Source organism: Mus caroli, chromosome 7, assembly GCF_900094665.2.
Source record: "Mus caroli chromosome 7, CAROLI_EIJ_v1.1, whole genome shotgun sequence".
NCBI classification, from domain to species: Eukaryota; Metazoa; Chordata; class Mammalia; order Rodentia; family Muridae; genus Mus; species Mus caroli.
In genome coordinates, this window is record NC_034576.1 from 58,598,501 (window position 1) to 58,614,232 (window position 15,732).

Sequence of the window (15,732 nt, forward strand, 5' to 3'; positions counted from 1 at the left end):
TATATTACTAAAGATACTAGTGATTAAAAAAAAAATTCAAGAGCCAGGCAGTGGTGGTGCACGCCTTTAATCCCAGCACTTGGGAGGCAGAGGCAGGCAGATTTCTGAGTTTGAGGCCAGCCTGGTCTACAGAGTGAGTTACAGGACAGCCAGGGCTACACAGAGAAACCCTGTCTCGAAAAACCAAAAAAGAAAAAAAAATTCAAAAGCTGACACAAAGAAGAATGAACTCGAACATTTACTAACTACTGATTTATGCAAGGTTTTCAATTGTTTGAATCACTTTGTTGCTGTTCTTCACAAATTACTGACTGATACACAAGATCATTATTCATGTTTTCACTTTATTGAGTCTGACAAATGGCCAGAAAACAGATTCCTTTATGCTAAACTACTATTTTACTCTTTTTTTTCCCCCTACAGTTCAGAGAACTATTATTTGGGTCTTTTGGGGGATGGGCTGAGACAGGGTTTCTCTGTCTAGTCCTGGCTGTCCTGGAACTTGCTCTGTAAACCAGGCTGGTCTCAAACTCAGACATTTTAATCCTTTGGGGATTAAAAGCATATGCCACCAACATCCAGTTATAATTTGGGTCTTTACTTTAAAAATGCCCCTTCTATCTGGAAAAGCACATTTTTTTTGTCTTAGTGGGGAGTTTAATTGGGTATTATTAAAATTCATGTTCTCCTTCACCTAACTTATTTATTCAACCCCATTCTTTTTAACTTGGACTATTCCATTCAGATAAAACAAAGCAGGTAGAATATACAGCATCGTAATACGATGCTATATTGTGTTGCCTTGTATCTTCCTCCAATTTAGTGCACAGGAAGGTTACTATGGAATAGAGGGATGGACCATGTCTGATCTAAAATACTGCATGATTAACAACTATTTCCCATCTAAGAAGGTTGTTTTGTTTTGTTGTTTCTCTTTGATGCTGGCCATGAAGCCCAGGGTCTTGCATACAATCAGAGGTTTAGGAAGAGGCTCAGTAAGAAAGTATAGAAGGTTCTATCATTTCAAATGAGAAGGTTACATTGTTTTCATCTTTGCTAGAAACTCCCTTAGAAAGTACACATGACACTTTGTAGAAAAAGTCCTAAACTGTGTTCCTGGATTGAGGTGCTTTTACTTTGTTTTGTTTTGTTTTGTTTTTCGAGACAAGGTTTCTTTGTGTAGCCATGGCTGTCTTGGAACTCACTCTGTAGACCAGGCTGGCCTTGAACTCAGAAATCTGCCTGCCTCTGCCTCCCAAGTGCTGGGATTAAAGGCCTGCACCACCACCGCCTGGCTGAGGCACTTTTACTAAACTCTTGCAGTGTGTACTAAAGAGACAGTCTCTAATGTAACAACCTTAGCATCAAGTTCAATACTTTATTTCTTCTGAATGGACACAATACTGTCTGAAACAGAAAGCAGGTGTTTTTCATAATTAATCCAAGTAACAGAGGTTAAGTGCAAATTAAATATCTCTTCATACTTACTCAGTTGTCCTTAACTGGATGACAATCTACATCTGGGTCAATTTTCAAATTGTCCTCTAGCTTTAGATTTTTGCTATCTTCCACTGACCATAGTATTTTTCTAACTACTTTACATATCTGTAATTAGAACAGTTAACAATATACACAATAATAGTTAAATTAAGTGAATAATTCAAATGATAAAGGCACTAAAACTGATGTGAGCTATCGGACAGTTGCCCTGTCGATGGAACTCTGCGTCACTGCCATTAACTCCTCTCTCTCTGCTTACCTCGGCTTTTGGGGGTACATGTAGGAGAGTCTGGTTGTTAAAGGACTAAAAACAACTCGATTCACATACCGCTTATTTGAGTAAAATACCTGAATGCTATACATGCTTAACACAAGCACAAGTCACTCACGTTTACTGTACAGAGCCAGATTTCACTTCCTTTTCCAAGGTACTCTACGAATATCTGCTCCCCTACAAAGACTAACTAGAAAGACCTCATCCTTATCTTCTGGTAAATGATGTTAAAATGTTTTAAACAATTAATGAATGAAAGCTTCTAGGTTAATGAAAATGAAAACAGAATTTGTCTCATCAGAGAGAGTTTACACCCAACCAACCATCGGGAGCTCTGTGCTGCAGAGGTCTGGACCTCACCCTGGTGCAAAGCCTATTGTCCACTGGATTATTAGTTCACAGGCAACTCTCACCGAGAGTCTCTTCTACTTGACATGTAGTAAGAACCACAGACCCCCTCCAATGCCTGTTCCTCAAGCCCCCACCCCTTGGTTGCATCTTAGTCTGTTTTCATATTGGATTTGTTCATCTCTCCAAGGTTGAAGTTGAATTCTTTGAACACCTGTATGAGGACAATTCCCACGGAGACAGTTGTAAATCCACAGGCCATGCCCAAGAAGTCCACCAGGCCCACATTGCTCCACTCCCGGAAGAGGATGGCTGAAGCCAGTAGGACCAGCGTGGTAAACACAACGTAGTAGATGGCCCCAAATACAGAGGAGTCGAAGCACTCCAGGGCCTTGTTGATGTACCTGAATTGGACAATGATGCTGCAGCCCAGGACAGCCAGGAGCACCAGGCACAGGCAGAGGGCTCTCTGACTGGATGGATTGTTGTGCAAAATGTCTTGGGCTGCCAGCCCAATGCCCTTGGTGGAAGGCACAGTGAAACTCCCCAGCAAGGAGCAGATGCTGATGTAGACCATGATGTTGGTGGGCCCGTGGGCTGGTGCAATCCAGAAGATCAACAGCAGCAGCATGAGCAGCACGATGCACAGGTAGCCCACAAACACTGCAAGACAGATGGCACACAGTGACCAGGGAGGCCATCCCCCGAACACCATCCAGAGGTCAGAGCTGAACCAGGGCCCGATCCCTTTCCAGCCACCCCTTCAACCAGGGGGAGAGAGACCTAAGGGAGGACAGGTAACCAACCACTCAATAGCTCTAACTTAAGTTTATTAACACTCACTAAGTCCATTCCACAAAAAAAAAAAAAAATCAGACAGTTATGTAGCTTAGTGGTAGAGCACTTGCCCAACATACTCAAGGTCCTGGGTTTGATCCCAAGCATGGTAAAACAGAAAATGTGTAGCTCCAAGCTACTGCAGCCACAAGAGTAATGTTAGGCGAGAAGAACTGTTGCCTTCCCAGGAATGTCCATGCCTAGGAATCTTTGCCTTGAGTCCTTTACCATTAAAGACCTCATTATAATTCTGCCTCTGGTTGGATACAACCCTAACCAGGCTACAACTACCCAATGCCCCTCCAAATGGATGGAAACATGCTCTAATGAAAAAAAAATCCATCCCCAGGACTCCCAGGACCAAGCCTGGAGTAGCTGAAGAAACTGTGACCATCTCCATTGACAGGAAGCCCCTTCATGGCTCCCAACAGAGATGTGAAATGCTGCCCTAAAGTGTCATAACTACTAATGTTTATATGACCTACTCCGTCGGTACCATTAAAAGCAACAACAAAAACAGGTTTACAAACCTGAGATCAAACAAACAAACAAAATCCAACAACAACAAAAAACAAAGTGGCAGTTGGAGAGATGGCTAAGAGGTTAAGAGCACTGACCAGTGGCACTTCCAGAGGTTCTGAGCTTAACGCCCAGCAACCACATGGTGGCTCACAACCATCTGTAATGGGGTCTGCATCTGATTCCCTCTTCTGGTGGGTCTGAAGGTAGCTACCCTGTATTCATGTACATAAAATACATAAATAAATGTTTTTTTTTTAAACAACAAAGCTAGTCACATGGTGGACTTTATTTTTTCTTACTGACTGGACCTTGTTCTGTTATTCTGACTGGTCTGGCATACCTAAGTCCAAAGGATCCTCCCAACTCAGCCTTTTTAGTAGCCGAGACGGTGGGAAGAAGGCACCACTGCATCCAGCCACAAGATGAATTTTCTTCCTTCTGAGTGAATTTCAACAAATGTTTATAGAATACTTTCCACAGAGAGATGATACTAAAGGTGTAACAGGGCGTACGCTAAAGTAGATCATCTTAAACTGTGGCAGTGTTTAGGCCCAATTCAACCTGTTCAGTGGTTCTCAACCTGTGGGTCTCAGTCTCTTTGAAAGGTCAAATGATCCTTTCACAGGAGTCACTTAGACCATCAGAAAGCACAGATACTGACATTATGATTCATAACGGTAACAGAATTATAGTTATGAGGTAGCAATGAAAATAATTTTAAGATTGGGGTCACTACAATACAAAGAACTATATTAAAGGGGCCAGCATTTGGAAGGTTGAGAACCACTGACCTACAGGATGCATACAATGGGTCTGGGTGTGGTACAAAGAGTACACACAACCATAAATTATCCTATATTCTTCACAACTTCTGAATGCTTCCTTGGACGTCTAGCTGAAATATCTGGTTATTTAGTTACAAATTATCAGAGCTAGAGGTTATATGGGTAGTTCTTGTACATATTTCATACACATTAAAATTTTCACAAATGCAACTTCCATGTAGGCTGCAGGATGGTTATTCTTTCTGATTGAGACTTCAAGAGTTATCATCCTCCATTTCAGAGAGGCTATACTGCTGATGGCAAGTGTTCATGCTGATAGCATAGGCTCAGAGTAAGTCATGAACATGCTATCTCATGTCAGTTTCTATCTATGTCAACCGAATATTAACAGCATTCACACCTTTTGTGTGGTCTGCCAACTTTTCCAATAGTTCTATTTTAGTATTTACATTAAAGGTAGAATCCTGCTATGGCTTCTTTATACAGTTCACCATTATATTGACTGCTCTGAAATTCCTGGTGCAAGTTGATTTCATAGGTTGTCCTTCACAGATCTGGAAACCAGTGGTTATGCCAATCAGTCCTGTAGACATGCACAGCAACAAGTATGCACATGCAAACAAGCAAGCCAGTAGGAGGAGCTCAGGCCCTCGAGAGAGCTAGCCCTGTACCGGAGGCAGCCTTGGGAAGAGTCAACGGAGGGACAGTTAAAAGCTGACTGAGAGCTTCACCTACAAACTTGCCAACTGGCAATGGAGGGCAGAAAGAGTGGTATATGTAAGCACAATATACTAGCTCCCTATGGGCCAGGTTTGGAAGATAAGGGTGTAAAACCAGAAGCAGCCTGAGTACAGGCATAGGATCAGCAGCACAGTATGAATGTGGATCTGTCTGGGCTGGCACGCATGGAAAGATGGATACAAAGAACCTTGATGCCAGAAGGGACAAAATCAGATGACATTTCAGAAGGGTCTGTAAAATCAAAAAGGCTGGCATGATAGGAACTGGAAGTAAAGGGTAGTGGAGACTGGCCTCATCCAAGGCTGCCATGAGACAACTGAGGCATCCTGGCTAATTAGATAAAGAAGGGACAAGAACGCCAGCCATTGGGGTTGGAGGGAGGCTTAGACAGCAGCCTCAGGAGCTATATGTGAGAATGAAGCGTTCACAAGCAGGAAATCCTCTTTCCTTTTCTGTCTCAGCCCGAGATTCTCATTTCTCAGATGCCCCCAGATGTGTGACTTTCCGATCTGTGTATCAAGCACATTTCCATCATGGTCCTCTTTAAAGGAGCCAGTTTATGCCTTTTCTCTTCAGTAACTCAACCTCATGAAACTTACATCATGGACACCCTGTCTATCTAGTCAGATTTGGTCTCTAAATCTGCCCTTCATAAGGTAAAACAGTGTATGTGTTCCCCCACCCCCGCAGCATAAGCTTCTGCTTTCTGAAGTGATGCTGCCAGCACTGAGAAATGTGGACATCGAAGCACTAAGTATCGCCTTCACTTCCTGCGGGGCCATGCACCTTAGCCATGGTCCCGACATTCTAACACTGACATACACACCCCAGTCCCACCATGCTCCCTCTAAATACCTTTACAAACATTTTCTCTGACCTTCCGTCTTTGAAATGTTAGACGTTGTATATTGGGGGGAGGGGTGGAAAGATAATTAAGTGGTGGTTTAAATTTCCTCTAGGGCAAAAATTACTTGTGCCGTTTGTACCTTTAGATGAGAGGGGGAGGGAGGGATAAAGGGAGGGAGGGGGAGAGAGAGAGAGAGAGAGAGAGAGAGAGAGAGAGAGAGAGAGAGAGAGAGAGAACAAGAGCTGTGCCATGCATATACTGGCAGCACTGAGTGGATTCTGTAGGTTAAAGAAAAGCACCAACAGTTGAGAGGGTAAAGTGGAGTATGGATGGGGCTGGAAGAAAAGGAATGTGTGCACTATTTGCATGCCTGGTGGCTGAGGAGGTCAGAAGAGGGCATCAGATCCTCTAAAACTGGAGTTACATGCGATTGTGAACTACCATATGGATGCCACAAATCAAAACTCACTGCTCTAGAAGAGCAACAAGTGCTCTTAACCTCTGAGCCATCTCTCTAGCCCATCAAATTACATTGTGTACATATATTATGAAATTCTCAACAAATGAATATATTTAAAGACATCATAAAATCATCATCACCAACAAAACAAAGTTGGACGTGGTGTCATATGCCTGTAATGTGAACAGTTAACAGGTTGAGGGAGGGGGACCATAACAAGTTTGGGGCTAACCTATGCTACATAGCAAGCACCAGGCCAGCCAAGCTATATTTTGTGACCCTGAGTAAGAAAAAGAAGCACAACAGGAGGAGGTAGAAGGGAAAGAATAATAATAATTATTATTATCATAATCATCATAAGAAAGTTGTCAGTGAAGGAGCTAGAGAAAAGACCCAAGGAGTTGAAGGGGTTTGCTGCCTCATAGGAGGAACAACAATATGAACAAACCAGTACCCCCCAGAGCTCCCAGGGACTAAACCACCAACCAAAGAGTACACATGGTGGGACTCATGGGTCCAGCTGCCTATGTAGCAGAGGATGGCCTAGTCAGTCATCAATGGGAGGAGAGGTCCTTGGTCCTGTGAAGGCTCAATGCCCCAGCGCAGGGGAATGCCAGGGCCAAGAAGTGGGAGTGGGTGGGTTGGGGAGCAGGGGTAGGGGGTAGGGGATAGGGGATAGGGGATTTTTGGAGGGGATACCAGGAAAGGGGATAACATTTAAAATGTAAATAAAGAAAATATCTAATAAAAAAAGTCAGAATCATGTGATTTTATATTTTACATGTTCTTAATATTTCCAAGTTAATTATACATAAGGCTGGAGAGAGAGATCAGCAGTTCAAAGCTCATACTGCCTTTGCAGAGGACCCAAGTTTGTCCCAGTACCCAAATGGAGCAGCTCACAACTGAGTGAAGCTGCAGTTCCAGGACGGTGTGACACCTCTCGCCTCCAAGGGCACCTGTACTCATGTGTACAGAGGCATAGCAAAGATAAAAATAATATAGCATAGTTATACATATATAAGTTACAAATGGATAAATAAGTGGGAACATTCACACCCATCACAAGTAAGGGGTCTGGGAATACGGCTCAGAGGGGCAAGGCTGACTTAGCCTGCATAGGCCGAAGTTCCATTCCTGGCTTGGGGAAAGATAACTTATAGATGTGCTCCTCTGGAAATCGTATGAACCTTTCAGGGCACCCTTGCCTAGTTCACAGAGTTGTCAACTTTTTAACACCTTTGTCTTTATTCTCATACTCAGAAAATACAAACTTTATGAGAATAAGGAAATATTAAAATGTGAAATGTTTGCAGAGATGATGGTTTGAATGAAAATGACCCCCCCCCCACACAGGTTTGTATATTTTAATACTACCAGTTGGTAGAATTATCTGGGAAGGGTTAAAAGGAGTGGCCTCGTTGGAGGAGCTGTGTCACTTGCTGGCACGCTTTGAGGTTTCAAATAAGTTATGCGAGCCCCATTGCTGTCTCTCAGCCTCCTGCCGGTGGAGGATCAAGCCCGTGAGCTCTCAGCTGTTCTGGTCAACATTCCTTTGCTCCATCATCACAGACTCTTAACCACAAGCTCGCTCTGAAACCATGAGCCCAAGTAAATGTTTTGTTTCGTAAGCTATCATGCCCATGGTGTTTTGTTGCAGCAACAGAAAAGTAACTAAGCCAACAGGCATAAAATACCAAAGGGAAATGACGTCTTAACTAGCTTCAATATGAGGTCTCCAGGTAATCAAACCAAACTTAAGAGTACCTCTGAAAGTTGGGTTTGGCATGTCCTCATAGCCAGCTGATGTACACACAGAAATGGACAGCCAACCATGGTCTGTGGTCAAAAATCAGAGTAGACATTGTACTCCTGCCCCGCTGGAAATCATCAGGACAGAGTGGTAGTATGAGCTGTCTGGCTTCCTCAGGAAACACACTGAGCCACCCGCTCTGCTAAGAACGAGTTACCTGGATTGGTCAGCTTCTCCTCCAACTCGGCCTGCGTGGTCACGCTCTCAGACTTCGGGGAATGGATGATCAGCACGACAGAACCTGCGCAGCTTAGCAGACAGCCCAACTTGCCCAAGATGTTGAGCTTTTCCTTTAGAAGGTAAGAAGCTAAAATGGACCTTCAATTAAGGAAAAGAAATCGTTACACTTTAAGTCAAACTTGTTCTTACTAGTTGAAGATACTTTATCTAGAAGATTCATACGTTTTTAATAGGTGTATTTTATTTTCATTGCTTTTTTAAAAAATGTTTTTATTTGTATTTTAGCACTGGGAATCAAATCCAGGGCCCTGCGTATGCTTTACCACTGAGCACCATGTACACCCTGCCCAGCATTCACTCTTTACAAAGAGAAAAATGAACCATTAGATATTTATTAAAGGTTTTTTTTTCAGCACAATTGGGTTTTTATATCATTTTCATGCATAACCAATATGTAGATTGTAACATCGTAACTCATATCACTGAGTAGTTTTAATTATCATATACATATAAAATATATGAGAAGAGGAAATTTTATTATTGACCAAAAAAATTTCTTCTTTACTTAAAAACAAAACAAATAACACACACACACACACACACAAAATAAATAAATAAATAAATAAATTCAGAAATGCTAACAGCAACTGAAGTAATGGAAGAAGGAATACAGATGGTTACTTCTCACTAACATTCAAAACTTAAAAGATCTGGCACTATTTCTTCAAATACAGGTAATGTGTAGGTATCAGTGTGTTCATCTCTTTTCCCTTTACAACATCAGCATCCAACCTGAATGGGGAAAAATGGGCTTCCACTAGGTCATTCCTATTGTGCTGTTATTAATACCGAAGATATTCAGAGGACGTGACCATCCAAGAACAGGATGCAATGGGTTCATGGTTATACTGGATTATTTACTTTGACCAATAGTCCCCAGACAGGATCCACACAGAAGCTAAGGCTACAAGCTAATGAAGAAGCAAGAGAAATGTCCCTTATTCTTGCTGAAATGAACTGACAATAGACAGTTGACAGGGGAATAAAAAAGTACCCAAAATCATCTAGTGTGTATTATCATTTGTATTTTTTAGGGAAACAAAGTTAAACGAGACAGAACGTCACTGTGTAGCCCTAGCTGGCCTCTGCTTTAGTCTCCCATGAGCCACTACACTCAGGCAGTTCACATCATAAATGTCTTGTCAATGGCTGGGCATTAACACAGTTTCCAGCCTGCGATGTTACTGGGAAAGTGAGTCATCGGAAAAGGAAGGCAGAGGTCTAAAGCGAGGCTTTGAAGAGGGAACTGGAACCAACAGAAGGGCGGAAGGGAGGGCTGCCTTGGGAAATCCGAGCGAACGGCAAGCAGAAAGCGGCCACGAGAGGGCAGCAGTGGGTAGAGAAAGAACCAAGTCCATGAAGGGTCATAATGAAACCCATCACTCTGGGTCCCAACTAAAAAAAAAATAATTAAAAATACTTACAAACAAAACCAGAAAAAAATAAATAAAATTAAGACTATATGGTTAGAACTTAAACGTTGCCTTCCCAGGGGAGTGAGAGAGAGGTAGGTGGCTGCAGGAGAAGACTGAAGAAGTGGATGGGCAGGGCTCCTCTCAGCCCTGGGAGGAGGTAGCTTTGAGTCACAGTAACTGAGGAACAAAAAAACTTGTCTTTTGCAGAGAATCAGTTGATGTTTTCAGATGCCCTTAACAGGTGCCTGGGTAAGGTGAGGATGCTCGACTCTAGACTCTCTCTCGGTCAGTGGCTCTCCTTTCCTAGTTATCCAATACTGGGAGGGGGGTTGTTAGTAACTGTAAATTAAGATTACATTTACTTTGGAAGAAATATACTAAGCCATATAAGTGAACTGAGAAATCCTTAACTTGTACTTTGGTAAATAAAGAGAATGGAAGATGACTAGACAGACCAGGCGTAAGAAGGCACAGGTTAGCGACCAGAGTTGGAAGGCTCACCCTGTTAACACACCACACTTGAGGCTATCATTTTCTGAATACCTGCACATAGTTCCCACCTCCTGTCTTATACTACTTTGTGCGAAGTCAACACAGTATACTATACTGTACCTACAGTTTCGCCCTAAAGGAGGCCTAGTCATCCAGTTTGGAAAGTAAACTGCATTGCTGAGATAATATAATAAGAAAACCATGGCAAAACATGCCTGTATCTTAAATCAGGGCTGGGATGGTTTGAATGGCGCCCATAGGCTCATATTTCGGACTACTTGATCCCTAGTTGGTGGAACTGTTCGGAAAGGGATTAAGGGGTGTGACCTTGCTGGAGGAAGCGTGAAGCTGGTGGAGGGCTTTGAGGTTTCAAAAGGCTGGAACCATTTCCAGTGCTGTCTCTGCCCCCTGTTTATGGATCAACAAATGAGCTCTGCAGCTATCCCTTTGCTCTGCCATTGTGGGTTCTCACTCTCTGAAACTGTAAGCCAAAGTGAACACTTTTTGCTTTTTAAGTTGCCTTGATCAGGGTGCTTTGTCACAGCAATAGAAAAGTAATAAAGGTAGGGGTCTATGTTGCTGCCCAAAGAATCAGGAACAAAAGGGGGAGGGTCACAGAACAAAAAACAGAGAGCTAGGTTCACCTGGGACAGCCGTCAGACTGTGCCATGGTTGAAAGGGCCTGCCATAAACAAAAGCAGAAAGATAATGAGCCTGAGTCACAAGGCCAGATCACCTCCCACCGCACTGCAAAAGACCAGAATGTAATAGCCACACGTAAAAGTGGGTTATTGATGACTTGTAAGAGTCTTATATACGGAAGTACAAACTCCTTATCATACACATCATTTGAGACATTTTTTTTTCCTATTGTGAATGTTCTTTTCTTGATGGCAATTTCTGGAACATAGTGTTTAAAATGTTTATTCACGTGTTGTGTATGTGTGTGTGCACGAAAATTCTATAGTACACATTATGTCAGAGGTCAGAGGACAACTTAGGGGAGTTTGTTTACTTAATGTGGACTCTAGGAGTGAACGTAGGTCATCCACCAGGTCTGGCAGCAAACCTGGTGGCAGTAAAGGTATCTTTACCTGCCGAGTCTTTGCACTAGATCACTACTTATTTTAAATTTATTCTTTTTATCAGTTTCATACAAGATACAATGCACCTTGATTAGGTCTACCCCAACTCCATCCTGCCACTCACCTTGACCTCCCAGTCAAGTCTCCCTCCAACCTTCATTTCTCTGCAGAATAGACATTTTAAGTTTGGTATATAGTTTATTTTTTTCTTCATGTGATTCTGGTATCATACTTAAATAACCCATTCCCTGATTAAAAATTATAGTGACTTAAACTGTTGTGTTTTTTTTTTTTTCTAGGAGTCTGCCAGTTTTAGCTCTTGGACAGATTTTGAGTTCCTTTTTGTGTGGTGAGATAGAAGCAACAACTTTGAATATTTGCCTGCCAATGTCAGCCTGTTTGTTGGCACCATTTGGTTTCTTTCTCCATTCTGGCAATGCTGGGATCAAGCTTAGGACCTTGCATGTGCTCAGAACAATGCTGAGTAGACATGGCAAAAGCGGACACACATGAGCTACCACCCCAGCCCTTCAGCACATTTTTTAGAAAGCCTAGTCTTTCTTATAGAGTTAGTTCAGTATTTCTGGTGAGAAATAAGTAAGATTGTCAGTGTATCTCTGAAATCCCAATCCTATTTTTATCAATTTGTATACCTGGCCATAATCCAGGTTTTGATTTCCATAGTGTTTATTTTATTTTATTTTATTTTATTTTAGATGAGGGCTCACTATGAAATCCAGTCTCATCTCAATCTTGAAGTCTCCTGGCATCAGCCTTTCAAGGGCTGGGCTTACGGGCACACACCACAGCATGCAGCTTGATTACTGTTTTGTTTTTTAAAGATTTATTTTTTTTATGTATATGAGTACAATTATAGCTGTCTTCAGACACAGCAGAAGAGGGCATCAGATCCCATTACACATGGTTGTGAGCCACCATGTGGTTGCTGAGAATTGAACTCAGGACCTCTGGAAGAGCAGTCAGTGCTCTTTACTGCTGAGCCATCTCTGGCCCCTGATCACTGGGTTTTGAAAGAAGTCTTGAAATTGGAAAGTGTCATTCTTCCAGCTTTCTTTATATTTTCAAGATTGTTCATCTATTTAAAATTTTCTCCATATGCATATAAATTTTAGGAACAGTGTGCCAATTTCTATGAAGAATTCAGATGGGATTTTGATGGAGTTGGGCGGACCCTACAGATTAATGAGAGCACTACTATGGTAATATTTTTTTTCCTGGCCTGTAAAATATGGGCCATTTATTATATCTCCTTTAAGTACACTCAGAAATATCTTTTGGCACTAGCATCTGCTTGAAGACTGCGAAAGACTTTCCTAGTTTTCAGGGTATGACTGCCCTTTTTTGTGAAATTTATTCCTATTTCATTTCCTTTGTTCTACTGACTATGTAACTTTAATTTTTATTAAATATTTTTATTTAGTATCCATACATGTGTACTTGGACTCAGTATACTGGATTCTATTCCATCTCTCTAATTCCTTCCCACCCCAGCCCCTACTTTTCTCTCCCAATGTCATGTTCCCATCCTTCCTTCTACACACCCCTTCCTTCCTGCCCCTCCCTTTCATATCAACTGAGAACATTTAACACTGTCTGTATGAGCATGGTATGAGACCGTTTGCATGGATAGTCTCTCAGGGCCAGTATCTCTGAAGAAAAGTGATTCCACCTCTCCCAGTAGCCATCAGTCCTGGAACGTGCTAGGAATTCTATAGGGAAAGAGAAATAATAAGTTTACCCAGATGTGAGCACTTGAGCTCCAATAATGATTGACTTTGGCACTGGGTTACTATGCCCACTGGGTTAAGAGTGGAAAAGATGATATGAGACTAACCAACCACTTTATGTACCATAAGATGGAAGAATTAACTGAGCCAAAACCAAAACCAAACAAACAAAAACCTGTGAATTGCTAAAATCTGTAATCGTTCTGCTAAATGGACATAATAACTAACTACCCACTAAGTTCTTGGCTTTCTCAGCATAAATGAGTTTGTCTCCCAATTCTTGAAGGGGATGCTTTTTTTTTTTTCATTTCTATTTCTTTTTTTAAAATTAGATATTTTATTTACATTTCAAATGTTATCCCCTTTCCTGGTTTCCCCTCTGAAAAGCCCCTATCCCCTCCCCACTTCCCCTGCTCACCAACCCACCCACTCCCACTTCCTGGCCCTGGCATTCTCCTACACTGGGGCTTGGAGCCTTCACAGGACCAAGGGCCTCTCTTCCCATTGATGACTGACTAGGCCATCCTCTTGGACTGAGTACAGGGTCCCCAATGAAGGAGCTAGAGAAAGTGCCCAAGGAGCTGAAGGGGTTTGCTGCCCCACAGGAGGAACAACAATATGAACTAACCAGTACCCCCAGAGCTCCCAGGGACTAAACCACCAACCAAAGAGTACACACGGAGGGACTCATGGCTCCAGCTACATATGCAGTAGGGGACACTTATTTTTACAGTGGATGGTGATTAATACAGAGACCCACAACTGATCAATGTACAGAGACTACGAGACTGTGGAATGATTAGTTCTAAGTGGAACATGGGAATCAAACCCCTCCTTCAGAGATCATTGCAGAAGAGAGGGTAAGCAGAAAGACTAAGAGCCAGGGGGGTTGGGTGTCTGTACAGAAACAGGTTTTACCTGACCTGACAGTGATGTTAATAGCATGCATGAACTCCAGTGGTTGTGACTGCTTGCACAAGGCCTGTACAAAATCAAGCTAAGCAAAATTCTAACATGGGTGGGGGAGGGACTCATATACTGCCATCCAAAAACAGGAGTAAGTTTTCTTCAGGGACGATGCTCCAGGGAAACATGTTCCAGGAGATGGTCCTACATTTGAGCACATACAGGTAAGCATTAAGTGGACTTGGTGGGTGTTTTAATTTTTTTTCTAAAGCATATATATATAGAATGGAGGAAAACATTGGGAAGCATCAGAGAGGCACTAGAGGGGAGGGAAAGGGGGAAGATAGCTGATCAAAATGCATTGCATGCATACGTAAATTTTCCAAACAATAGGAATAATCAGTGAATATTTTTGTTCCTTGCCTTTTCTTTTTTGGAGCTATTTTTTTTAAAATAAGAATTAGAAATTTGTATTTTTTTTTCTTGAAACAGTTTCAGTAGGTTCTCTAGGAATGTGTCCATTTCTCCTAAATTACCTAATCTGATGCCATTTAATTATTTTCATTTCTACATAGTTGTAGAAATGTCCCTATTTTATTTCTAGTCTTAGGAATTACAGTCTTGTCTTAGTTCATTTCTGTTGCTATAAGTAAGTATCCCAAACTAGGTAACTTACAAAGAACAGAGGTTTATTTAGATCCATTCTGTAGGCTGAGGATCCAAGGGTAGAGCACTGGAATCTGCTTAGCATTTGACTCCCACGGCCTAGTGGAGGAAATCATGTGGCAGGGTGCAGCGAATGCGTGAGCTCAGGTCTTTCCTTCTTACAAAGGGCACTGATGCAGTCACCAAAGTGGCCCTCCTGACCCCATCTATGTCACGTGCTGTCATCACATTCACATCCTCTATTATTGTCACAGATATTAAGTATGTTTTACCTACTTGTTTTTCTGTCAACAGGTTTATGCCTGCACGTATGCCTGTGTATCACATGCGTGCTTAGTAGCTGTGAAGGCCCTGAGACTAGAATAGGGACAGCTGTGAGTTACCGTGTGGGTGCTGGGAACCCAACTGAGTCTTCTGAAGAACAGCCGGTGCTCTCAACCATGGAGCCAGCTCTATTTTCTCTCACTTTTTTTTTTCTACTAAATTTGGTCACATGTATTCTGAAGTTGTCTTTTTGTGCATTTAACTGTCTATGTCTCCGCAGCAACCCCCTTCGTGAGGCTCACAAACTAGGCCGAGGGAGCAACAGAACTGCACATTATAGCAGTCGATTCGGTGGTAACAAATCCAGTCCTGGGAGAGCTGTACTAATCCCAAGCTTTCCCTCCCCATTTCTCTTTTTTCAAGACAGGGTTTCTCTGTGTAGCCAGAACTTGCCCTGTAGAGCAAGTTGGCCTCAAACTCAAAGAGCTCTGCCCGCCCGTGCCTCCCGAGTGCTGGGATTAAAGGCTTGCGCCACCCCCACCTGCTTCAGTAATCGCTTTTAGTGATGTGATCACTATTTAGAACTGCAAATCAAATTTCAGTATTAGTATCTATGGAGACAAACCACATCCAAGTGCTTGGCTTACTAGAAAAAAAATTTTGTTGTTGTTGTTTTTTTGTTTGTTTGTTTGTTTTGAGACAGGGTTTCTCTGTGTAGCCCTGGCTGTCCTGGAACTCACTTTGTAGACCAGGCTGGCCTCGAACTCAGAAATCCACCTGCCTCTGCCT

At 42.3% G+C, this 15,732-nt stretch overlaps 1 protein-coding gene across 1 annotated transcript in view; it reads right to left on the reverse strand.

The window, feature by feature from the left end:
- Positions 1 to 1,364: 1,364 nt before the first annotated feature.
- The window catches only part of Nipa1 (NIPA magnesium transporter 1), a 39,937-nt gene continuing 25,569 nt past the window's right edge, over positions 1,365 to 15,732 (reverse strand). Inside the window, exons 4-5 of the mRNA XM_021167566.2 lie at positions 8,285 to 8,445; positions 1,365 to 2,785 (exon numbers count right to left, since the gene is read on the reverse strand). Coding sequence (XP_021023225.1) covers positions 2,274 to 2,785; positions 8,285 to 8,445 — 673 coding nt within the window. The 3' untranslated portion in view covers positions 1,365 to 2,273. The remainder of the gene's footprint in view (positions 2,786 to 8,284; positions 8,446 to 15,732) is intronic.